Source organism: Phaethon aethereus (assembly GCF_964289735.1).
Source record: "Phaethon aethereus genome assembly, chromosome: 5".
Taxonomy (NCBI): domain Eukaryota; kingdom Metazoa; phylum Chordata; class Aves; order Phaethontiformes; family Phaethontidae; genus Phaethon; species Phaethon aethereus.
The window spans coordinates 53,694,935-53,721,807 of record NC_138579.1 but is presented as its reverse complement, the minus strand read 5'-3'; the positions used below and the strand labels follow the sequence as shown (position 1 = coordinate 53,721,807).

Here is a 26,873-nt window from a genome sequence, read left to right as displayed (position 1 = left end):
GCATTTTAAACCATCAGAGAGAGACTAAGCAAAAAGAGCAGGTGGTAAAACACACCTATAAATTCAGTAACAGCAATTCACAAAAGTTTGATGGAAAATGCATCCAGAAACTTGCATGAATGTGGTTGAGCTTCTACTAAAGGTACCTGATTCCTCTTTAAAATTGGCTACAAACCTGCGCTATACATGGCTGAGGGTAGCAAGTATTGTACACTTGTTTTAAAAGGGTCTGAGTAAGAAACAATAGGGCACCAAGTCTGTCATCACTGTCAAGTCTAAAAATACTAAAGAAATAGTTAAATACACAGCCATCCTAACATAAAGACTAAAGTGGTGTCATATAAAAGCAGTAGAAGATTTTGCAGAAGCATGGGAATTAAAAATAGGAAAACCTCCAATGTTTGCCCTTCTCTTCTTGACTTCCTGGGAGTATTTCACATCAGGAAAAAAAATCAAGTCTTAGTCTGGATCTGTGATAGTTTTGAGGATGCATTTTCCTTATATTTCACATCAGAAAAGTGAAGCCACCCCTAAGGATTTTTACAGAGGAAGAGAGAATCACATAGGTAATGATCCACCTATAAAGGCATTCATCTTGAAGGTGGGAAATAAAGGTTCAACTTCTGAGTTTGGATGAGGCACCTATATTCTATATGGCTGTTGTGGCCCAATATCTTGTTCTTTGGTTGATTAAGAAAACTCCACTCAACAAAAGCTTTTTCCTCAAGGAGACATTAGTTGACATTAATTCATTGTACTGAGAAGTTTCTCATTTCTATGTTTTCAGGTAAAGAAAATGGAACTGGACTCTAAAGACGGTGAAGGTGGCCCTTCCCTGGCCCTTTGAGAAAGCTTCATATAGCTGAAACAGACAAAAGGGACATCAGAAGACAGTGCTAGTCTGAGCTGGCCATATTTTTACCTGCATCCATCCTTTCTGAGACCTAACATGCGAAGTAAGAGGAAAAAGCTGCTATTATTAAATCTGTTGCTTTTTCTCTGCTCTTTGTTCGTGCAAGGCCGTTGCTAATGGCTAATGATGAGATATTCATCAGAAGCAGGACTGCTCTTAATTAAACCTTGCCCCATGTTCTCAGAGATACTGCTGGGAACAGAGGAGGTGGAAACCCCCTGTGGAAGAGGAAATACAACCTCCAAACAATCAAAGAATAATGCTCAAAGAGTCTAAAATGTGCCAATGAGCCACAATGATACATTCAGAGTAGTGTTTCCCTGTTGGGACATTTTCAGTCCTTGTACAAAAAAAATACAAGAGTGGAGCATAATATTTCAGTTCAAGCCATGAAAATGCTCTGGCATGTGGCAGAGAGACAGACGATGTATTTAGGGCATAGCTGTGTATTCACTTACATGCTGGATATGAAGATTCTAGTCACCTTGCTTCTTCTTTTATGACAAAAGCATTTCTAAAACAAGATGATGGTGTCCTTAAATGGCAGGATAATCTCTTTGAGTCAAAAGCTGATTAGTAAAGTGCTAGATGACAAACTGCACTGAGCAAGGGGCTTTTGACCACATGACCTGCAGTTGGCACATCTACCTGTCTTCATCAGGATCCCTGCTAACATGCTCTCTGTAGCTCCATCCAGATAAGAGTTTAAAAATTGCTGTGTTGACTAAGAATTTCCATCTCTTCTCCCACAGAAGAGATTTCCTTGCAAAACTGTAGGGCCTGGAGCCTGGAACTTGGGTACGGTAATAATACAATGGAGTATTAACAAACTTACAGTTCAATATACCACTGTCCTGTAGGCTTGGGAGATTCCAGGCTTCCCAGTGAAAATAAAGAGTACTTTGCTTCTAGCCTTCAAAGTGCTAAAATACAATACCTGAAAATCACAAAATTACTATGTAATAATGCTACTTCAGGTCACTGAGTGAAGTGACTAATCCTTTATTAGTTAAACTTTTGTCAGTGTGCACAACAAGAGTCAATTACATAGCTCCTTAGAGAAGAATTTTTCCTGTTGTCTAGATTAGTGAAGTCTTTGGAGATCAGCAATACCCTAAAATACTAATGAACGATTCTTCAGGAATAAAATGGAATCACAAGAGCTTTATAAGATATACAATCTCAACTGCATATTAGGCATTTTAAATCTTTCTAAGATAGTCTAAAAACATGGGAGCTTGATGTAAGTACTATAAACAGCTAAGTGATATTATTCATATTTTCAACAGTGTATATACATTTACCTACAGAAAAGAGAATGTGTACATATATAACTTCATAGGGATGCAATGCTACAGTCTTACTAGCTCAAGTCCAGAAACAGCACTTCTGCAATACTGCATGTAGATTAGTAATTAAAAAATTCTGCCACTGGACTATACTGCTTCTAAACCTCATCTGCTTGCATAGAGACAGCTTGTGGGTCCACGTGGTATTTTTTAAGATCTGGTTCAAGAACAACTTGTTGTTTCTGCACTGTGAGACAGACATGTCCTGAATAATGAAGCCTTCAAGTTTAACCACAGAACAGACCTGCCTGCCTCAGGCTGAGGATACTCACCAACGCTGTACACTGTTTAAGTGGGAAGGTAACAGTGATGCTGGGGTTTGTGTATATATTTAAAAACAAACAAAAAAAAGGTGAAGAGGAACTAGGTGAGATGGGTTCATGGTGACAGAGGTCATATCTATAGTACCTATTTCATTTCTAGGGGGAAGATCCTCATCTTCATGACTAGGATACCTCTCCTTCCGGTCAAGCAGAAGAAAATAAATCATTTTTTCCTGGTTTTCTCTGAAAAAAAGAAAAAAAAATCTTTAAATTTGAAGAGAAAAAAAAATATACATGTAGATAAACCCTTCTCATCAAACAAGCAGTTACAATTATTCTAAGTAAGCGGGAAATGGTCATGTATCTGCAATCAGATACACAACCCACAAAGCTTTTGAGAACCTTGCTATCTCCAACAAGCAGCTAGTGAGAAAAAGAAAAACAATTTTCATGTTAAACACACAGGACAGATAAGGTAATGTGTCCACAGGAAGTCCAAACCAAGAGTTGCAGCAAGACAGATCTCCTGACCCTCCAGGTGCTCCTTCCAATACATGCCCCTCTTAACACCTCAAGAAATACACCAGGTGTAAGCTTGAAATAAATAAAAATTTGCCAACAAAGGCATATCCAACATAAATAACAGCAATTATACCTTCCCATCCAGACCGCATGGCCCATCTTTTCATGAAGTGACCTTGCCTGGCAGCAAGGGAAGAGACAGCACCATGCCTCTGCTGCTGGTCAGGCTGTGAGCTTCTGACACATGGTGCAAGAAAGGCTTGGTGTGTGCTCCCAACGCCTCACTAGCAAATAAGCAGCCAGAGGGTAAGAAGTTGCTACCGGACCCTCATGACAAGGTGTCGCGAATGAGTGGTTGGGCCACCACACAAGAGACATGTTGTGCTCTCTAGCTCTCCCCAGGTTTATAAGCATCCCAGCCCATGGACACCCAACTGATATGAAGACTGAGCAAGTGCTTACTCTTCCGACAACAAGTCCTGTAAGAGTTTATTTCGGTCACGGAAGCAGCCTAACGAGTGCATGCTATCTAACACGTCTGGATCAATATCCTCCAAGGAAGGGAGAGAACGAATCTGCACCTTTCGAGGGATTGGTTGCTCTGGTTCTGGCTCGTTCTTACCCCCTCTGCAGAGGAAAGAAGATGAGAGAGAGAAGGGGGGCAGGGAAAGGAGAGAAAAGAAACATGAGTCACAAATGAACCCATACTCTGAAACACAGCCTGCAGCAACAGATGGAAATAGCTTGTTAAATTCCCACTGAGAGAACAGAGCTCGCAACCAGACAGATATTCTTTTCAGAAGAAACTGCCGTGAAGGCTAAGAGTGACCTGCACCTTGTGGATTTGGGTCTTTAATGAGAAATGTCTGTGTTCAGTCAGAAAGGCAGTAGGAACTTCACTTACCAGTGCCCTCATAATTTAAGCAGCTGTTCAGTGTCCTAATGCCAAACATTTATAAAACACTACACAGTTTTAGAGATACTGTCTCATCAGCAGGCCAGACACAAGCTATCATCAGGCTTAAAAGTGCAAGTTGAATGATTCTTGTTCAAAGAAGGAGCTGCGAACAAACCATCACTGTTTTTCACCAATCCTGATTACAACTGTTATTGCAGCAGTTTCTTTCTTTAAAGCTTCCAATGTGATGAAGAGACCGCAGTGTTCAGGTCCCCACTTGACACACTTTAAAGGGTTTTGGGGGAAACCAGGCTGTTTAATTAACATGCCCAAATATGACCATCTCTGCTTCTCTTCAGATGTGTACATTTGAAAATTGTGGCACAAGTGTGATGCTCGAGGTCAGTGGCAGACCTAGGAACACACCATTGGAGGTAGAGCATAATACTCTTTTAAAAGTAGTTAACACAAGCTTTCTGCATAATTATCATATTTACTAGACTCAGGAAACTGATTGATTGTTGCAATTAAAGCCCTGTCTGTAAGAAACAGGTCAAGATGTCAGGGTAGCTATAAGCGACTGAATGATATACATTGGAGGCATGCTGGATATCCTTTGGTTTTGTTTAGGTAGGCAGGGAGCCATTTATATAAACTCTATCCACCCAAGGAGTTAGGTTTGGTGGTGGTGGTATTTTGTTTGGAGAAACTGTCTACCCTGAATCTTCACTATTTCTCAATGGATGCTTTGTGTGATGTCAAGGTTTTCATACCCTCTGGGTGAGGTACTCCCTTCCCATGTTGAGGTTTTCCTACTCTGTGCGTGAGGTCTTCCCTTTCCTTTATGTGATGTAAATGTGTGACTGTTGGGTCCAGGCTCTCAGGGTGGGCAACAGGAATTGCCAATATTTAAACTGCATGTCAGCGTTTGCTGTTTAAGGGGCTGAGTTTCGGCAAGAGATTCTTCCTTCTGATGCTGGCAGAAATAAGGTGAACACAACTTGTGAATTCACACAACTTAAAAAGCTCTGGGCTCAGATGTGAGCTATCCAAGTATCTACACAGGAAAAGGAGCTCCAATTTAAATGCCCCTAATTTTTCTTGTGTAGGTTAGAAAGCAACTCTGGCAGGATCATACACATGAGCTCAAGGTCTCAGCCAGCATACCAAAAAGAGAGCCAATGCAGATTATCTCCTCCAAGGTTAAGGAGGAAGTACTAAGTCACTGCAGCTAAGGCTCTGATGTTAGGACAGCACAGTTACATGCTACATCTTAATCACAGGAGATTGCTGGGTGCTACTTGCAATTTATTTTTCAGCAAGTTGAAATGCAGTTGTGAGGCATCTGCTCTGTTAACCATGTTTGTGGGACACCACTTGCAGACAGACTCCTTGGAAATTTTAATTTTGTCTTCTCCTGAAGCAGTGAAAATGTGCTCAGCCCTTCCTGGATACATGTCATGGAATCAGACTTTAGCGTGCATTACATGGATCGTGACAACATGGGTCAGACCCCACTTCTCTTAACACTGAGCACTCACACACACCCTGCTCAGTTTTACTCAGTCTAGGGAGCTGGAAGCAGAATATACAGGACATAGAAAGAATCTGCTCCTTGGGAGTCGTTCTTGTGTGTCAACCACTAAAACACAGCTTCTGACCTCACCTTGGAGTCTCGCAGAAGTGTCTGTGTCTTCTGCAATGACACCATGGTCCTGAATCTAAGGGTTAGATTCAAAAATCTTTGTTCAACTACAGAAACTTCTTATTCCTTGAGTGCCCTGTCTTTAAGAGGTAGCTATTTCTACCTCTTAGGATCAGGATCTAGCTCTCAGCAGGTAATAAGCAATGATTAGATCATAACCTTGCACTATTAAAGCCAGTGATGACCTTGTCATTAAGAGAAATTCTTGCAGAATGGACCTTTGAACAGTAGCTGAGTGTTTTTGTTTTTTAATGATCTGCAGTTCACTTTTAAAAGCTATTGACTTAATTAATCATTCATTATGTTACAAGCTGAATTTCTTAAGGTAATTTAAATAGATTAAAAAGAATTATCATTTCTGAAGATTTCCAGAAAATCTGGGTTTCCTGCTAGTTGCCCTAGCCTATAGCAGAGTATCACCTGCAAGCTTCTTTTCTATCAATCAGTGTGGGAGCCATTTCTAGAGCTTGCCATCTTCTGTGCACTGAAAAGTGCCTCTTCCTTATGCCCTGCACCTGGTCAGCCTCAGACATAGTCAGGAATTTTCACACCTCCTCATCAGCTACAAGCAAAATCTGCAAAGAGGTGCCTTGTCATTTGGCAATGCAATTCAGTGCTTCAGGAAATGAAAATCGCCAGGTCTGGGCTATGATTGGCATGACTGTATTGCCTGTTCCATTCTCAGTCTAGCAGAGAGTGACAAATTTGTTGCATTTCAGCCCACATAGACATCAAACAATGTCACACGATGAATACTGCAAATCACGTATATTTTTTAAAGGCCCGCATGAATGTAATTGCTGCTTTAAAACCCATCCTCTTTTGTGAGGATTGGTGCGTACAATGGCTGTGATTCCAGACCAGGGCAGACTTTTTCAGTCTCTCCATGAAATTCCCTTGTGAATCTCGGTAAGGAGATGCACATTTGCATCAGTGCAAAGCAAAGCAAAACCGGTATAGTTATTCTTTTTCTTATTTTAGTAAATTTGGTACCTTCACAATTAGGGTAATAACTCAGTGTTACAGGAGTACATATTTACCGTAACAGCTAATTTTATTTGCCCTCTTGCTTTATTAAAAAAATGTGAAAATAATTGCTGATTTATTTGCTGATTTTACAATAACCTGCGCTTGAGGTAAAAATAAATTATTTCAATTAAAAAGGCTTAAAATACCTCACTGAATTAATTTGGGTGGGAGAGCAACAAGAACTGGAGGCTGTTGATGAAAGGTTTCTTTTTGGTTTCTTTTTTCCATTTTTTAGGCTTGTGAATCATGATTTCAAGTTTCAAGATCTCTTTCTTTGTCTTCCTAGTCTGCAATTAAAACTTTTCCTCAGTTTTACAGTAGCCTTAATATCTCTTTGAAGAATTAAGTGAAATCGCTTATATGTTCTGAGTACAACTTTCAGGTCAGTAACCTCTATATGACAAAGAATAAAGATTTTACATAGAACAGCAGTGTTAAGTGAAATAAAGAAAAAGTGAAAGGTGTGGGCAAAACAGCCATAGAGTAAACCACTTATAACTCTGTCAGCATCAATATTTCCAGGCAAAATGAATGCAACGAGGCTGTGAAACACTACCAGATGAAAGCAGTTGAGTTTTGGAGGTGGCAGGGTTATTCACAAACTAAATTTAGCCATATGAGGTTAACCTCCTTAGGTCAATCCATGGCCAGTATAGAGAAAAGGAGAGAGACACTCATTAAAAAAGCTATCTTGAGCAGAAACTTCATTTTAGGCAATCTGAACAGCCTTCTGGAAGAGCCTTTCTGTCTCTGCATTGACTACACTGGGAGTCTAGGGGAGACTTGTTTTTGTAAAATTCAGTTTCTACTTCTGAAAACAGCTGTAGATGCTATTGCCATTGGTGTAAAAAACTGTTTACTGTGTCAATCATCAGAGAGTCTGACTTTCGAGAAGCACATGAAAATGTTCAAATGCTTATGTCTGCAAAGAAAAATATTTTCAAATTCTAAATCTAGAATAAAGTAATGAAATAACTCCTGCCTAATTGTGCATGTGAGCCTGGGACAACAGTCCTCCAACAGGTGAAAACTTCCAGACAACAATCTTGAGGAGTGTTAGAATAATAAAATAAGTGATCAATGACATTTCATTTTATTTCCTATGCCAGTTCTGATCAAGGCACAGAGAAGGTCAGCTGATTTCACTCCATGAAGGAACAGATGGGATCAGCTGAGTCTGATGTAAACAGCATTTACTTCTGGAATTGCTAGTAAGAGATTATAGGAGGGGTATTTCAGAGGTTACAATTAGAGATTTCTGCCCTCCATTTTTCCTACATTTATCCATGAGAGTTCAAAAGAACAATACCTGCAACAAACAACACTCCAGTCCTCCTTTGGTTTAAAAAGGTGCCATGTCAACTGCTAACTGTAGAGAGCTTGAAAAAGCCATGGGCAGAGTGCTGCCACCATTTCAGGTGAACTAAGAAAAAAACATGTTATTCAACAAACTGTTGAATGCCCTCAGTTCCTATTGAAGTCAGATAAACCCAGAACTGAACATTGCCCATAAGATAGAATTAAGAGAAAAAAAAAGAAATCAAAACAAAGTTGCTTTTTTTCCTGGTGACAGGCTTAAATATCAGTTCATATCATCCTCAAGTATTTCCCAAGAGCAATGACAGGATTATGAAGGCAGGACTTTCCTTATCACCCACCTGGGGAACCTGTAGGTATGCTGCCCCTGAGAAGCATGTATCAAAGTAACTTTTCCTTGTTTAATATGTGAAGTATTCTCCTTAGTTTGATTAGGTTATCAACAGCATAAAAAAAAAAGTTATTTACTTAGGTTTCTTGAAATACTATTAAGGCTACACAAAGTGCAAGATCACTTTTAAAAGCCATCAATCTTCCCTATACCCAAACCACTAGACAGGCGTGTGCTTTTCTCACAGACCTCCTGTTTCACTGTCAAGACTGCTGCTTTTAATCAAGTCACAGAACTACTCTCACATCAACAGGTTACAAGGTCAGAAGCAGCCTCTTAGCTTGCTGAGAAGAAGGAGTAGGGATTATGAGACAGAAACGCTCTTGTTCACAGGTGCTTACCTATCAATATAATATTTTTGTTTCTACTTCAGAGAAAAGCCAAGATGCCAACAAGGAACAAACAAAAGCTTTTTTGTCAAGAAGGTATTACAAGGGATTGTCTGTAGCACTCGGATAGCAAACTAAATATGGTGGTTAGTTGCGGGTTTTTTTTGCTGATCACTTGCAGGTACCTTTTTAACACAGCAAGTTGCTGGATTGAACGTCTTATTTCAAACAACTGTTAGCCACTGTATAAAAAGTTCCTGGTTTGATATATATTTATAGATGAAATTATGTGAGTAGCAAAGGGTAAAAAAAAAATTAGATGCCTTTCTGTCCTCTGCCTCTTTCTCCACCTATGCGAAAGCTGCTTTCAAAATCATCTATGTGTTCAGAGATCACTAGAATATCAGCTCCCATAACAGAACCAATAATGAATGCATGCAAAAGTGAATTTAAAGTGATACTTACATATACCATATGTGTTTCTGAATATGTTCTAGCTGTAATGGAAAAGAAAACAAGGAATTAGTGCTGTAAAACAGAAAAGGTAACTCCACAAGACATCCTTATTCAAGTAAGTCCAACAATCCAGAGACGGATCTGTGCAAACAATAGGTACTTTATGCTGCATAAAGAGCATGCTCATCCTCACCCACCCCAATGGAAATGAGACTATAATTCCAGATGTAAGGAATCAGTCAGGAGCAAATCCCAGGAAAATGCCTAAGTACAAGGCTTCACAGGCAAGTGTTTTGGCAATTTAAGTTTTTCCCTCCTAAGCCAAGCCCTTCCCCTCTATAACCTAACTGAAGCTAACAAACTGCTCCTTTCTGTACGTGCATAATAGCTGATTCTTTACACCTAAAGTTCAGTTCTAGTTTTGTTTTAGAAGAAAAGAGAGAGAAGGAAATAGAAACAAGTTCAAACAGAAAATGTGAATAAACAAAATAAATTGTGCATGTGTGATATGACCTTCTGCCAGGACCCATTCTTGATTGGCCCCACAGTTATCATTAAAAACTAAAGACCAAAGTAGAATACGGTTCTATGTCAAAATAATACCATTTACTGTTCCAGCACCTGAACATCAGACTGCAAATTTCTTTTACTTCCCTCTTTCCTGTTTCACACATGAGCATTTTACTATGTAACGAAGGACCGATCAAAGCTGAACAGTGACCTTGTCCACTTATGGAAAGCAGATCCCAGCAAGTGTTACGTGATGTCCATGTTTTCCAGAAGCATAGGGAAAAGAAAGTAACACCCATCTTCCGAGAGAACTCTTAACAGTAGAGAGAACTGTTCATAGGCCATACTTATGGCAGAACCCTCCTAATTTGGTGGGCTTTTTTTAAGCATCATCACAGTAGAAAAGAACTTTTCATAGATGCCCAGGGATCATTTATTATGCGGACAATATTACTCATACTCCTCATTATGAAGCACCTTTGTACATGCAGAATAATATGCACACTCACTGTGAACAGGCTTGCATTTGTGCAACACACAGGTGAGCGGCAGGGGAGAGCTGGAAGGAAACTCAAGTGCTAACAGCTATAAGATGAATCACAGACCCATTAAACTGGTCAGGAAGAACGGAGACAGCTGTCCTGCTCTTACTACTTTCCATTTCAATTCCAGAATAATGAGAGTCAGAGAGAAAAAAAAAAGAAAAAAAGAGGAATGGACAAACAACAAAATCTCAGAGATAGAAAGTAGGTGTTTGCCACAGAGAGCAAGGAATCAGAGACCTCTGTGCTATGGAACAACAGCTCTGTGCCTGGGAAACCAGGAAGATCTGAGGCTGGCTCTATATGACATAGTTTTTTAAGTGAGACAGGGCTTTTCCTGAAAACAAAGAAACAAGGGAATGCAGCTTAGGAAGGCCTGACAGGAGGGTGGAGGGATCAGTACAAGAGATAAACAGCCTTCTTTAAAATCAAGACTGTATCAACACTGCAGTCAGAGGTGCATACCTAGCTGTCTTCTAACCAGCCCAGGTGCTGGGAGCACCAGTGTCCCCCAGCACACACATCCATGGGCCCAGGCAGAGTTGCACAGCTTCCAGGTGTGGCCTCAGCTCTGCCACAACAGTTCCCCTTCATCACAATTCCCCTTGCATTAGGTAGTCCTTTCATCCCTGCACTATTAAGAGAAAGGTGGAGTATTCCTGACACACTGCCATCTCCCCTGACCAGCATAACTCAAGGAGATAAGACACATTATGGGTGTTCCCCTAAAAGCCTGTAGATGCAGCCCTCCTCTTCTTGGTTCTTTGCAAGCTGAGGTACAAACACAGAACACAAGAAGAGATGATTTTATACAGTTTCCATGGGACAGGATTTTAGCATCGTTGCTTATCAGGTCCATAGTACTGTGAGGATCTGCTAAGGAGTGCACTGTACCTCCTTTGCTTGGTAAAACTACCCTATAAGATGCATATCTACTTGTTATTTCACATACACCACATGAAGGGTTAGAGACATTAATGATTTCAGACAAGATGCAGATGATACAGCTAAGTGATGTCCAAGCCTCTTTCATGCTTGCTTCTCCTACTGCATTTTCTGTCTCCATGGGTCACGTTGTTCTTTTGTGCCTATGACATGCAGAAATGCCATGGCAAAGCAGACGAAAGCACTTCATTTTCTGAGTTGGACAGGGGGAAGAAAGGAGGGTCACCAGTTCACATCTTAGTCACAGAACCTCTGGGCTCAGAAATCCCTTCTGCCCATCCCTGCTGACCAACCTCCTTCAAGCTAATGAAACCAAAGCATTTTTCTGACAGAGCAGCTCTGTAGCACCTTGATATACATTCGAAGGTGTAAGAGAGCTCTCATGGCTGCTGTTTACCTACACATCTGCCATTCAATCCACATCAAAACCATTGCTGTGGAGTATCCTGGGACATCCCAGGTATGAAAAGTATTCTGCGAAACCAATTTCTATTCTCATTCAAACATGACTGCATTGAAATGTTACTACAAGTGTGCTTGCTGCTGCCAACATCTTCACTGTTTTTTTTAAAGGTAATTAATTAATGCTTTGTTGCTTTTCATCTGCATTAAAGTGACAGGAGGGTTATGGGAGGGCGATTGGTTTTGACAAGGAGAATTCTGTATGCTTTTTACTATGCAGTGCAGGGGAGGGAGATACACAGTGGGAGCTAATCTCACTCCTCCTGCCTTCATTTAAACACAATGTTTAAATGCATTTAAGTGACGAAGGCATTTAACAACCCTTCCCAGAGAGTTCTTCTTGCTGTTTGCACATGAGTTTGCCAAATTTAATGCCATTTTATGGAAGTTGTAAAAATGCTGCTTCCTAATATCTCCTAGCCAGTGCAGGCAATTGTCTCGTGACGCCATCTCTGAAGCAACAAAACATCCTCAGATCCACTGCACCTGCAGAGTCAGAGGAGAGAATTCTGCAAGGTAAAATGCTATAATGGAAGCAGAGGGGGAATTCCTTTATCATGGTTTTACATAAAAATACTTCAAATATATAATATAATACTTATATATAAGTATATATAATATAATATATATGTATATATTATATATGTATACTTACACATATTATTATATATACATTATATATTATAATATATAATATAATACATATAATACTTCAAATATCAAACTTGTATACTGAAGTAGCATCTAGAAGCCCCACTCACAGATGAGAGACCATTGTGATACAGAGCTGTACAAGCTCATCAGAAAAAGAGGTCTCCTCCCTCAAGGAGCTTACATCTGAATTCTAAGGCAGGGAACAACAGATGGAGACAGACAGGCAGATGGAAAACAAGACAGTGCTGTCTACATCCTCGGTACTGATCTCAGCAGAGGGGTTGCCAAGCTAAAAAGTTCTGACCTGAAGAAAAACTTTCTCAAAGTCTGTGGATATGGATGAGGGCCTCTGGGCTTGAACTTATCTCAAATGTCAAACTTCCCTGTCCAGACAGGAAACAGTCTCAAACCCATCTGTGCACTAAATCAACCCACACCTCAGCTGAATCTTCTTCATTCAGAAGATCCTATAGCCTAAGCTTTAAACCTACTGTATAATGTCAAGATAGAGGCTTTTCCTGACCAAAGGATTCAAGCTGGCAGTGCAAACAGCACTGGTAGAGTCATCCTCTACTCCGCCCTGCTAAGACCCCACCTGGAGTACTGCATCCAGCTCTGGAGCCCTCAGCACAGGAAAGACATGGACCTGTTGGAGTGGGTCCAGAGGAGGGCCACAAAAATGATCAGAGGGATGGAACACCTCTCCTGTGAAGAAAGGTTGAGAGTTGGGGTTGTTCACCCTGGAGAAGAGAAGGCTCTGGGAAGATGTTATAGTACCTGAAGGGGGCTTATAAGAAAGATGGGGACGGACTTTTTAGCAGGGCCTGTAGCAATAGGACAAGAGGTAATGGTTTTAAACTAAAAGAGGGCAGATTCAGACTAGATAGAAGGAAGAAATTTTTCACAATGAGGGTGGTGAAACACTGGCACAGGTTGCCCAGAGAGGTGGTAGATACCCATCCCTGGAAATATCCCAGGACAGGTTGGACAGGGCTCTGAACAACCTGATCTAGTTGAAGATGTGCCTGCTCATTGCAGAGGGGTTGGACTTGATGACTTTTAAAGGTCCTTTCCAACCCAGACTATTCTATGATTATCTGTGTCAGTAGTAGCAGCCATACCATAGCAGCCTCCAGGGACCTTGACAAGGGCAAGGTATCACTGTGCTATAAGCATGGTGCATGAATAGGCCCTTGGCAGCCAAAAGCTTACAGCCTAAATACATCAACTGGACAATTACCTCCATTCTACAGGTGGTGAAGTAAGATAATTTAACTGATGTGATAGGCAACTTACCATAATACCTTTTAGAAAAATGAAGAAGGAATCAGGTTAGTTTTCCCTTGCTCATTTTTTTTAACATTCTTTAGATGCTGTAGTCCATCATTAGCATACATTAGACCCAAGAAAAAAACAAAATCAGAGCGCAGAGATGAGATTCTGAATACGTGTGTAATTTAAGTTGGATAATATTCAGGGAGAGGTATTTCAGATGATGTGGACACCCAACATGGAAGACAAGTCATCCTACTCTGGAATAAAATGTCAACTCTGGAACAATAACAGCTTTATCAGGATAGCTTATTCTGCAATATCTTCTCTGATCTACCTTGCTCTACAGACAAAGTTTTGATAATGCTCATACATCTTTAAAAGGAAAGTGGACCAAAAGCTCCTTACTCTCCCTCTTTTTGCCTTTGTGTTTCTGTAGAAGAAAATACCATCTGAGAATGCAAATGGATTCCACTACAGGAGCTGTAATTCTCCACTATAGAGATACTGAATCATTTGAAACCTCCAAGGAAAAAAAACCATTCACTTTCCAAAGAGCACATAACTAAAAGAAACCTCATCCTGAAGCACTGCAGGCACCAAGAGCACTCCTTCTCTTCCATAAGCCTTCTCAAACTTAAAACTAGTTCACATTTCTCTCCTGACACTACTCCTACTAGAAAGCTGTCCCAGAACCCAACTAATATGGCTAAAATGCTTTTTCTAATTTCTAGCCTACTTTCATGTAAGGCCATTTGACATACATTTGCTTTTGTGCCAGTATCTTCTTCTAGTTTAAATAATCCTTCTCTCCCTGGTAATTAACTATAATGAATATGCAGACAACCGGTACAACCTTTCTTAGACATCATCTGTGTAGACTAAAGTGAAGTTCATTTAGGCTGCGCTATTTAGAAAGGGTCTCTCAAATGCTGACCACCTTCGCACTCATTCTTTGTTTTATTTCATCGTTCCTGAACATGGGTGGTCAGAAATATCATGACCAGCAGCTAGGATCAACTTCTGCAGTCTACTGAAAGAAAAACATGGATTCTTTTATGTATTCCTTTAGTATTCTTTTATGAATGCTTTTGAATCTTTTTATGATTCTTTTAGTATTCTTTTAGTAAACATGCTTTAAGCATGTTTAGTAAAACAGGCCCAGTAAAGGAGAGTGGTCAAGGACATCCCACTAACCATACTTGAGGCTACATAATATATGGTGAACAATATTCTACTAAGACATAATAAAGTCTTGTTTCCATAAAGGAATCATATACAAAGAAAGGTAATGCCTGTTTCTTAAGGCAGGAAAGGGCCAGCAACAATAATTCTGAGTATCCTCTTCTCCATTAATCCTCTCAAGCTCTAACACTGAAGCCGAATGATGACAGTTAAATGTGAATGTTAGTTCTGGTTTTGTTGATCATTTTAACAGATGGACTGGGGAAGGTGTGGGTGTGCTGTGAAATGGCAATTACTGCAGGGAGGGAAATGTAGTTGGATGAAAAGGAAAAGAGATACAAATCAAAAAAAGGAACAAAGCAGAGAGGGGAAGGGAAAATGAAAGAAAAAAAATTCTAGTGACCTTACATTTCACTACATTTTTCTGCTGAATTCACCAGTGAGATATTGAGCAAATGATCAGTAATGGTAACAGCTACATCTGTACTTATGGTACCCAAGCCACAATTTCACTCAGATCTTTGTATAAATATCAAATTGATTCAAGTGAGATATTTTCTAGGAATAGAGACTTCCAAATAAACCCATATTCATACCCTTTTTCACAGGATGCAGCTAAAATAGAATTCAGATCTCTCCTCAAAATGAACTATATATTCCCAGCTCCTGTGCGGTAAACAAAGAGCGCTCTTCTGCCTGGCAATCTAAGCAACCGGCACGCTAACAGCATAGAAAGGGAAGTGTGACAGCAGCAGGGACAGCAAACCAAGAGACCCTAAAATAATGAAAATAAGATTGCAGCTAATAACAAAGAGCTATCCTTTTTTCCTCCCAGCTCTCAGCTCTTGAATCTGTTTTCTTTCAAATTCTTATTCACAATTCACTGGTTAGTGCTTGTCAATAACTATCCAATCCATTTTTTTTTCCTCCCTAAGGAAATAAGAGCTTCATTTTGATTAAGAAAAAGGGGTGTGTGTGCGTGTCACTCTGAGACCTTGATTTACCTTAACTGTTTTTCCTCTTATGCACGTACATTCTGTGCTGTATCGCACAATTCAAAACATTTAGGGACTACGCTCTATAGCAAAAATCAGTCAGAACAATTTGAAGAAGTTCTAATGTCTGATAATCTGCTCTCTGGCATACTCAAACCATTGGCACTAATATCTTTGAGAGAAAAAAAAAAACAAGAGAAAAACTGTTATGTTTACATTTTGGAAAAGAAACTAAGCTAGAGAGGGACTTGGTGACTTTCTTGGTCATGAAGAACAGCTGTATCATGTCTCAGGGTACAGCCCTAACCTCTACAGTGTTCTTTCCATGAAAACACTTGGAAAAATATTCTTTCTTTCTTTAAAAATCTGTTTAAAAAAGGCCTTTTAAAGTGCCTACTTTTTTTTTTTTTTTTCCCAATCAGTGCTACTTATGTACTGTAAATGTGATGGCTACTGGGTTTGCAGAAGTACGGATACTAGTAACCGCATGAAGAACTTTTCACCTACGTCACCAAATGGAGCATGAGCTGGTTTTGCAATGAATGAAAGAAAAACCCAGCTGTCAGGTACTACTATAGAGAGAGTGGTGAAGGGAGTTTCAGTTCACTTCTTAGCAGACAGGTGTCTGCGTCCCAAAAGCACCATCACAGCTGGTGCAGACTGATGCTGTTCTTAGCAATCTCGGCAGAGAGGCCAAGCACTGATCTGAGAGTTTATTTATAAATATTTTAGCAGACTGAAGAACCAGGAGGAATTTTAAATTTACATTTCTTTATACATACTCCCACTCGGAATCTGTGAGCTTAGTAAATCTGTATAAAATCATCACCAGAGCCTGACAATAGGATTTACAAGGGCAATGTACCCATAAAGGCAGAAGCCTCCACTGACAAGCAGGCAATCTTGCTTTCCAAAATTATTTTAATTGCTAATTTTTTTTTAATTCCCAAAAACATTAACACAGTGTTAATGAAGGATACAATCACTACACACTGTTCACCCTTGCAGAGTCTCTGTAATAATGATGGGATATATCCTAGATGCAAAGACTCAGTGCTGAATGGCAGAAGATCAACACTGTGGGCCTAATCGTGCTCAGGACCACAGGGCATGAGATAAAAGAGCAGACTAGAAGATGACACTTGCTCTGAAGGCTGCTAGAGGATAATGCAGAGCATATGCAGGATGGAATACAATGCAGGTTGCGTGGCACGAAGTGAGAAGCCACCACTTTTGTCAGAAATGTAAGAAAAGCATATTCTGTTTAATAGCAAATCTTCAAATTAACAGTCCTAACAGTTTTGACCTTCAAACAGCTATATCACGTCCCCAAGAAACTGCTGTACCAGCCAGGAGACCCAGACAACTCAGGTGGACTCCAAAATGTGCTAGGGGGTCAGCAGTACTGTGATGATGTTATGAGGGATTTCTTCTAAATGCCCACTGTTACATATGAAAGAGAATTATGATGCTAGAGGAGAGACACAACGGTAATCTACCCTCATGATTCGGAAGAGAAGGCAACTAACTTCTTCCACCACCTCCACTCAGGAGGGAACACACAGGAGGGCCAGTAAATCAGCAAGTTACCTTAGTTATTCAATCGTAACTGCAACAAGGTGACAAATGAAGCCTTGCCTACTTGACTCGCAGAAAATGCCTTCTTACCGTGAGACGTTTCGAGGCATCCACTTCAATCATCCCCCGCAAAAGGTTCTGACAGTCCGGAGGGATAAAATGTGGCATGTGGAACACTCCACGTTTCACCTTCTCCAACAGTTGCCGCAAGTTGTCGTCATCGAAAGGCAGGGCACCCTGCAGGGATGTGACAGAGTGGTGGATGGGAGAGACGAGTAAAAGGGAATTGGAGAGGGCAAAAAGAGAAAAGCCAGGATAAACATAGTGAGAGAATGGAAAAGAGGAAGTCAGCTGATAATGAATTATTATAATAAGTGAAAAAACCTTTTTATCCATTGAAAATAAATAATTTCTTAGTGCTGCTGTATTTTCTCCAACATAGGAAACAAAACTGAGGACATAGGTTTTTTATTAGGCTTTTAATTAGAAAATGACTACCAGTATAAAACATAATACAAAATATGAAATTGCCTTTCCAGGCAAATTCACCAAAGATGCATGGATTCACTTAAATTCAGCTCAAGCTTTTGATCTGCTGGTATTCCTCCTGGGCATACTTTCACAGCAGCAACGTTTATCGTCTCCTTATTTTTAATCTTCTTGAGACACATTTATTGCAGACATTGAAAAGGAGGTGAACAGCTTTTGAGAGACTTTCAGTAAAGAACATCCTGTTTCTGATGGAGCAGTGAAATGACACAGCTGAAAGAAACCCTAACCAACATTAGCCTTTGGAAGCGGCAGACGTTCTACCTGTTTAATATACTCCATCCAGTTGCCATGCTGTGGTCAGGTCACCAGTTCCTATCGCCTCCCTACTGCAGCTCACTTACATGAATGGCTTGAGTTCTTTTTAGCTGAAATTGCATTTTGAATAGATCATCAGCTTGCCACAAAAAGCAGCAAAAGACCTATCTTTGCTGCAGGGACAAAAAGGGAAAAAAGAAGTTGAAATCTTTAGGGTAACTCCACCAACTGAAGTTTATACCCTTTTATAGCAAGTCTGCACCTTCCTAGATATTCTCACTTCCTTCTTTCACTGCCTAATTCTAGTAGGTGCCGAGCTTCCTTGATTTCCAGGATGGTTTGTGGGAAGCTGCAAGCTGTCAGCTGCTGTGATAATGAAGCTTTAAGTTGTCAATTCTGGCACTGCTCTTACTACAGTGAGTAGTGCATCTGTATAAGCAATCCTGGGTCTATGGTTTATGGAGACCAACAGCTCCATTTACAGAAGCCTCAGAAAGCCCACCCGATGCCAGCCGCTACTGGGCACTATTTACTGTCGTTTGTTCATTCAAGTGGCCTCGAAGAGAGAGTCTCCCTGTCTTCTGTAACCAATCTCCTGAGTTACCTACATTTTTCCTAACCGTTCCAGACTTAAAGGAAAATCAATTCTGATAGTTCAGTACTTTGGCTAACATGATTTAAGCCATGATGAAGTCAGCAAGGCTGCTTTGTGGCATTTCCTGAAGGTAACAACTACAGCTCTTTTATTACTACCACCTGCTATCATAGCTTGAGACTTTTTGTAGGGTTTGTCCTGACATAATTAACTGGAGAGCTCTGCACTCTCTGTCAATAATAGCCTTATTTCAATCGTTTTGCAGGCTCATGTATATATGTAAGAACAGATGAAGATGCAGCAACAGAGAGATACCAAATCTTGACAGAGAATCCCCCTGAAAATGAAAAGCCCACTCCTACAAATCCTAACCACCTTGACACATTCTCTCTCTTGTTCTTACAAATTCAAGAAGTTCTATTAAGAGCTCATTATGCAGTTCTATTTTATCAGCCATGAAAATAGCTGCTCAGGAGCAATAGATGACCTGGTGCTATCTAGCCAGACAGCTAAAATTCTTCCCTTGCAACATCAAGATAAAAAAATCTAAAACTTAAAAAATGTTAGTGAATTGTAATGACTAAAAAGAAAAAAAGAGTAAGACTGGGTAAGGTGAATTAAAGCATCATACTGAGATTACGCCAATGTATTTCAATTTGGGCCATTGAAAAAATTATCAGCATTTTTTGAAACAAAAATCCCTTAAATTTTTCAAGTATTTTAAATAGAAATAATGTGCAGAATCTAACTCTTAATGTACACTGTACAAGTGCTTTTGTTAAACCATTTAAGTGAAGTAATTAGGTTTACTAATAAATGTACAAGGACATAAAAATTTGACTTCAGGGTTGTTATTTTTATAATTGTAGATGATAATCTGAACTATTATAGATATAAAAAACTTAATACGCACATAAAATCTGTTCTTATATACAGTATTCAATCTGTACATCATATATGCTTATATGAATATAAACTGTATTTTCATACATTTTATCATGGAAATTAATAACAAATGCTGAGCCTATCTGCCTTCAGCTGGCCGTCCAATTGTTGTATGTTTAGGAGTATTACATTATCACTGCAAATCAGAATAAATTCCACAGAGAATTGAAACTTTGATCGAAAGAAGGATAAGTTGCAAGATACCACATTGTGAATACTAAAGAAAGTATTACTGAGCCAGATGGAAACTAATTTAAACTTCTTACTACTGGCTCAGTTTTATATTCCCAACTGTACCAAATTAAAATGTAGCTCAATACTTGCATGAATCAAAATTGTTGCACTCAAATCTTCTTTTGATAAAACACTGCAGTTAATGTATGCATATACCTACTGGAATGCATATATACATACAGCAGAAAAAACAAACACTTCCCAAACCCAGCCATATTTTGATCCTGTGAAGGACAACTTCTTTGACACTCTCTGTATCCTGGAGTTGTAACCCTGCACATCCTTTCCAGTCAGAAAATGTGCTGCAATATCACAAGACAACAAAGAGCGTTTATGGAGACAAGTTTTTGATGTTTGTCTATGCTCTCCTGTGCAGGGTAGCAGCATTTCAAAGAAGCGGTGAAATATTCCTCATGCTTTTCCTTTGGGACTGATGTAGAAATAAGAGGAAAGGATGCAACTGAGAGATACAAAAATAGGGGAACTAAAAAACCCCATCTGTACATGATGTCAATAGGATCGCCATTAAATACAGCAGCATTTTTTGATTTTTCTTTTCTTTTTAAAGTACAGCGCAAGGAAGATGACTCACCACTAGCAATGCAAATAAAATGACTCCGCAGCTCCACACGTCTGCTTTCCTTCCATCATATTTTTCTCCCTGCGCAGCAATGACAAAGAGGTTCAAAAGACTGCTCACTAGTAAACGAATTAATTACCTCTGAAGAATAAGAGAGGGGAGAATGGGAAACCCCACATTTCAACTCAGCCACCTGCTTCCCAAGGTGGCCTGCCCAACTAGGAGGCCATGACAGAACCCATTAATTGAATTTTTATGAACATCAGTTTACAGTCTTATCTGGGATCTGTGAGAACAAGCTCAGAAGTGGGGAGCAGGACAGGAATGGTGGAAAACTCAAACAATTAGAGCTGGCACTTAAACAGCATCAGAGGTACATTAAGGCTGTCAAGAATGTGTTTTTTAATTCCCTGGTTCTTCAGGGAGCTTGTCACCAGCCACATTATTTTAGAAATCATAGTATTGTCTGGACAGTCTCTTCTGTATTCTTCCTGCTTGGCTTTACGTTAAAGATATGCTTTAAAGGAGGCAAATCTTGGTCACGGAAATTTTGGATATTTATTTTCCGAAGACAAAGGGATAGTAGAGGGAAAGGATAGCTCATATCATTTAATGGAAACCAACATCACTGATAGCCAAACCCAGTTCTTCTATTGAAATGACAGCTACATCAGAGACAGGAAAGCATAGGGGACTATATCCCCTGGGTGGAAAGATCAAGCTAAACGAGGCCACTGTATTTCTGTCTGATCACATGGCACAAAGCGTACTGTGAGAATAACACACGATCATTTCCCCCATACGGTTGATGTGGCTTGATTCAAGGCTGAGCCAAACAAAGTAAGCTGTAGTTACATTCCTTGTGTCCTTTCCAATGCTGTCTGCCTTGGTCAGATTTTCTGTACAGGGGGACTATCTGTGTACTTGCAATGAGTGACACTTTAAAAATATATTTATACATGCTCATGTTAACCAACTTACCCGGATGACTTCAGGGCAAGCATAATGTGGCGATCTGAAACACAAAATACAGTCAAATGAGCATGTAACAGCCTGGTATTTATGGATTACCTGCATTTCCATTTTGTTTAGCAGAATCACGATTAGCTTGCTTATACAGAATGCAAGTGTGCAAAACTAGCACTTTTTTCCTTACCTCAAGGAGAATACGTTTCTAAGAAACTCAGAAAATCGTCAAGAACTAGTATAATTAAAAATTCTGTGGCCCTACTATGAATTTCTTAAAAGTGAGGAAGGAAGAGAAGACCAGGCATATTCTGTGCCTATACAGAATTCCAGCCTTCTACTCCCACCCTTTAACTTGGCCTTGTGTCTAATTAGAAGGAAGGCGCATGCTGCACAGCCTTTTATAAGAAAAAAGATGGAACAGTATTTTCAGACCAAACACATGGATACCTTAAACCATGTCTTGCATCTCTCCTGCTAAGATTGCTCTCAGTTACTCCAGCGGTCACAAAAGCTGCCAATACATGATTTCAAAATGCAATTTTTTTTTCTTTAAAAAAAAAAAAAAAAGGATGGAGAATAGTACTATTACCTAGTGAGTTAATATATTCTTTTTGCATCCTTCTACCCATATATCTCTGGTTTGATTCCTGGCTGAGAATAGTTAATTACTTCAACTTGCCAGGTAATCATTTTAATTCCTAAAGATTATAGCCACAACTATTTATTTTATAGCCTTCATTAAAGTAACTTGACAAGTAAAAGGGATGCAAACTGTCTGAGACCTGTGTGCAAATCATGCTATTGTTTATACTGACACTTCCCAGCAATCCCTAAGCCTGTCTTCATTTGTGCATTTGTTTCTTGTGACAAATGTAATCATGGCTGGGCAATACCTGTCTCACAAAGTAATGAGCAAAACAGAAGCACGGTGAGGTTAGCTTTGTGCTAGGATGCTACATTAACGCCCAGTGAGACAGCCCACTAATTGAATTTCCATACACACTACACTTATCTTAGGCAAAATATCATCCCGTGGGCATGCAATGCCCTGATTTGGTATCACAGCTTTTGGCAGACCATGATAATAAACTCAGGGTACACTTGGGACTGCAGCTACCTTGACAGCAAAGCTTAACTGAGAAGAGAGGAATGCAGCTGATCCCTCACAAACTGTAGGAAAGGTGGAATTCAGAAATTCAGTACAATATTTAATACCCCTCTACCCGCCATTTAAGTGGTTATCACAGGTATTCTAACCAGGTCTAATCTGCTCAGCAGTGATCCTAAGTGTCTTAATTTAGACTGGATTTTATAAACCTCGATTCGAGAGTCAAACAGACAATGAAAAACAGAGCCCTCCCTCAGACAGCTGGCCAGAGTTGGCCCTTGGAAGACCAAGAAGAATGGAGTTGTGCCTAGTGGGTAGGACAGTATACCTGGTCTCTCTTGGCAGCTCTGTCACTGGCAGCCGTATGGACATGGACAAGGTTACTTAATGTTTTTAAAAGCTGCAGCTAGCCAGAGTTTGAAAAAGGTAACCAGAACCTCACCATGAGTCTACTCTACTCTCGACTAAAACAAGAGCAATGCCACCATAGCTTTCATACTTCACAAGTTTGTATGACTGGATTCACTGGGATTTGTACAAGGCTTTAACATTTTAGGGCAAAAGCTTCAACAGGAACAAAGAGCGTGATCGCAACAATAATGAAATAAAACTAAAGCAGTCAGTAATGTTAATAAAATTGTTGCTTCTTGACTAAGCGGGGGCTGATGTGTGGGACTGGCAGTGTATTGTTGGACACTGCTGGAGAGAAAGTGAAGCCAGAGTGAGACACCAAATTGCTTAATGTTGTGTATGTGTTCCCAACCCTCCAACGTATCTCGCCTGTGAATTTGCTTCTTTATAGCAATCCAACAGCTACTCTACACCTGTTCTTTTTAGTACCTCAAAGCCTTAACCACTGAACAGTCATGTCACTGAAATAATGCATAATTTTACAAGCTTTTGGAAGACAAGTTAAATTACTCTTGTGAGAATGCTTGACTAGTGGTGTTGTCTTTTCTTGATATCGTAAGAATGGTGTATAGTGTACAGGCCATCCTTAAGGTACACACAAATCAGAACTAAGGAGCAGCACCAGAATTGGGACTGCAACTCAGGACTGGGTAACCATAGCCAGCTGTCACCAGTGCTAGATTGCTTAGACAGAGCAGTGAGAGAAGGCAGTATGGGAGCTGTACAGAAGGTAGTAATGCAAGTACAATTTGGAAAAAAACATGGTAGCAAAAAAAGTATAGGAGTTACATCAGATCATGGACATTCACTCCGTTTAGTTACCTGAGAACAGAAAGACCAGTTCTAACATGTTCTATATAACCGAGTCACCTTAGGTTTATTGGAAAATACATCGGGGGTAACAAAGGAGTGAAGACACAATCTAGGTAACCGTTGAACTCCTGTCATTTAGTGTGTCTGTGTTTCTCAGTCTTACATGTATTTTAGTTTCTGTCAGGTATGATGCTACCATTGCCTTTCCTACAGAAGGTGAGTCACAAAGACACACAGTACATTAAATGGCTACTACAGGTGGTGTCTGTGGCTGAGCCAGACCTCTCAAATCCTGCACGGTATCCTGTACAGTTCAGCATCATCCTTCAGCACAATACTTTTTGGGTGGCCATGCCATCTGGGGTGCACTGGAAGAGTCAATACCTCAATTTGCAGAGTGCTTCTGAGTTTTTATTTGCATATGATGACTCCAACAAAGTTTTCAGAACTCTTAATTGTGGATGCTGAGCAATGCAACCACCTTGACAACCTCCTGTGCCAACATCCTTGAAAAGAAGAATCTAAGCGTTGTGAAAAACCCAAGATAGGTATGTACCTATTTATGTGCCCCACTAGCAAATGCACTTAAAGCATTTAACCTTCCTGAGGTCAGCTGGGGTGCAGTGGAATTTGCTACGTGTCTTACAAGGCACCAGTGAAATTCTGCTAAAATCTAGGAGAATGGGTGGAGAAAATGCTATAATAAATCCTTTGAATAAGTTGGATTGATTCAATCATTGAACAGCTGCACTGCAACTGCCCAGAGAGCACGGGTTTCTGGCATAGCCATTCTGAATACTTGCCAGCACACACTCACTAGATATCTGCAGCATTATCTTGGCTAACAGCTCTAAAAGGGATCCTCTGGCCAGCCAGAATCCATAGAAAACTCATTTCCATGCTGCCAATCACAGAGCAACTTCAACTGCTTTAAAGAGAAAACGCAAATTTAATCAAAAATCAATTTATCTTTCTACAGAGTCATGAATATTTCTTTGGCTCTTATCACTAATTATTCAATATACGTGTGTCAAGAGCAACATTCCCTGCCTCTTCCCTTAGGCCATCTCCTCATCGTTCAGCTACATCTATGTGCAGCAAAAGCCACAATCTGCCCTTGATAACAAGTAAGTATATCACTGAGCAAGATCAAGAAGCAGTTGCTGCCTGCGGATACCGCTGCAAAAAAAGCACCGATGTTGGCAGTGTTTATTTCAAGGGTGATGTGGATTTTCCCAGGCTAGTCTGCCTGAGGCAGGAAGGGCTCTCTGAATGGTCATTCACAGCTATGACTCTAGGTCACAGTAATCTTAAGGATCCTGGGGGACCTTAGAAAAGCATTTATGTGGGATTTCAAACAAAGGAAATAAGCCAGAGTGCAATGGTGAAATCCAGGACAGCCCTGGACAGGTAAGCCAGGCATACAGAAAGAAATGTATACATCCTTGATGTATCTATCCTGAATTTCATCTGAGAAACTAGAAAAGTAGTTCTTGATCCACGCACATCAAGATACAGCGTGGCTACAGTAGATATGAGACAACCAGGGCCATACGTTCAATGCAGATGTGATGTGCCTGTGACCCACAGGTCTCATTACGTAGGTAAGAGAGACCTGCACTCTGCACACACAGATCGACTGCCCATGTATGGTTTACCTGGGAATACACAGTAATTGCTCTTCCAGAGAAGCAGTTGGCTGATCAAGAAGCACAGGGAAAGCTGTGTGAACCTACTCCACAGTGTGACAAATTAATGTGTTACACTGCCTGATGAGTTCCCAGGTCCCATCAAAGATGAGTATCCATGCCAGGGTCCTTTGGTCCCATGCCTTAAGATGGTACTATTTGGGGAAGAAGAAAAGCTTTGAGTGCCATTCTTCAGGGCTCACAGCTGGAGGCAGAGTTTCTGCAGAGAGGGAGGAACAAGAAGTCTCCTTCTCTCTGTTTTTCTTATGCAAGAAGTTTCCTCGATACAGAAGGTTGTTACAGGTGCACTGAATTCCTCCCACGTCTAGCTCCTTTTTGCTGTTGCTCGGATGCTAGAGTCCCTTCTTTCCCCCCTGTTAATCACCATCTCCAAGCTGGCTTTCAGAGACAGAAGCTACCTACTAGCACAAAAGGCTGCCTGTGCTTTCCCACCGTGCTGGGTAGCAAAGGGTTGAAGGAGATGAAGGGGAACGCCAGAGTAGCAAAACAGATAAAGGGAATTCTTCAGGAGAAGGACATATATGTTAGAGCATCCGGAGTGGAGAAAGCGACAGCCACAGATCACACAGGAAAGTAAGACAGGGAGAGACTGAAGAAACGGTTCCAGCAGCAGTAAGTAGTTAAGGGTGCAGTGAAGGCAGTAGCTGTAGGTAGGGCTGTAATTAAGGTAGTAGCTGTAGTTAAGGCTGAGTGCTATTTTGCCATTAAAGCTTGAACTCAGTCATTTATTCAACTCGGCTTTACAGGAGAAAACGCAGCATCTAGCCCTCAGACATCTTACAGCTGTCTACTCCTCAAGCACAGTTACATTTTTGGGGAATCTGCAAATCAGTTCATTAATTAATATATCAGTTCAAATTATTGAGACTTGGAACCTTTAAGAGATCTTAATTTTAAAAATGAAACTTACCCCTGTATTAAAAGGGCATGAATATTGCAAAGTTAAGTATTCAAAAGTTAGGAACTGCAAAAATAAAGCTTGAAGAGGTTGTACTTGTACTCCGCGGGTAAGTGAGGGTGGGGCAGTGGATGTGGGGCTGTCCCCAACGCCTCTGTTTTACTTGTGGCTGAAGTTGGAACGTCTGTAGCAATGTGAGGGAAGTTTAGTGTTGTGAAGGACAAGCTTGCAATAGAGGCAGCTGATTGACATACTGGGAGAACCAGACCCTCCCTCTGCCCCTGCCACATAATCCGTCCGTGAAAGAAAATGAACAGGTGCCTTAAACTGAGACATTCACAGGTAATTATGAGTTGCAGGTTGCCCATTTTTCAAAATCACAGTGCGACACATCCAAAGTTTGATTTACAGTATTTATAAGAACATGGAGCAGCAGCTGCAGTCGGCAGGCACTCTGCTCTCCAACTAAAGGACTGTTATCAAGCACTG

General features: G+C 40.3%; 1 protein-coding gene across 2 annotated transcripts in view; it reads right to left on the bottom strand.

The window, feature by feature from the left end:
* Positions 1 to 26,873, bottom strand: part of BRSK2 (BR serine/threonine kinase 2) — a 321,648-nt gene that overhangs the window by 51,090 nt on the left and 243,685 nt on the right. For both annotated transcript variants that reach the window (XM_082000492.1, XM_082000493.1), the window contains exons 6-11: positions 21,458 to 21,491; positions 20,489 to 20,557; positions 17,406 to 17,552; positions 9,182 to 9,213; positions 3,510 to 3,674; positions 2,671 to 2,768 (exon numbers count right to left, since the gene is read on the bottom strand). In XM_082000492.1, the coding sequence (XP_081856618.1) occupies positions 2,671 to 2,768; positions 3,510 to 3,674; positions 9,182 to 9,213; positions 17,406 to 17,552; positions 20,489 to 20,557; positions 21,458 to 21,491 (545 nt within the window). The remainder of the gene's footprint in view (positions 1 to 2,670; positions 2,769 to 3,509; positions 3,675 to 9,181; positions 9,214 to 17,405; positions 17,553 to 20,488; positions 20,558 to 21,457; positions 21,492 to 26,873) is intronic.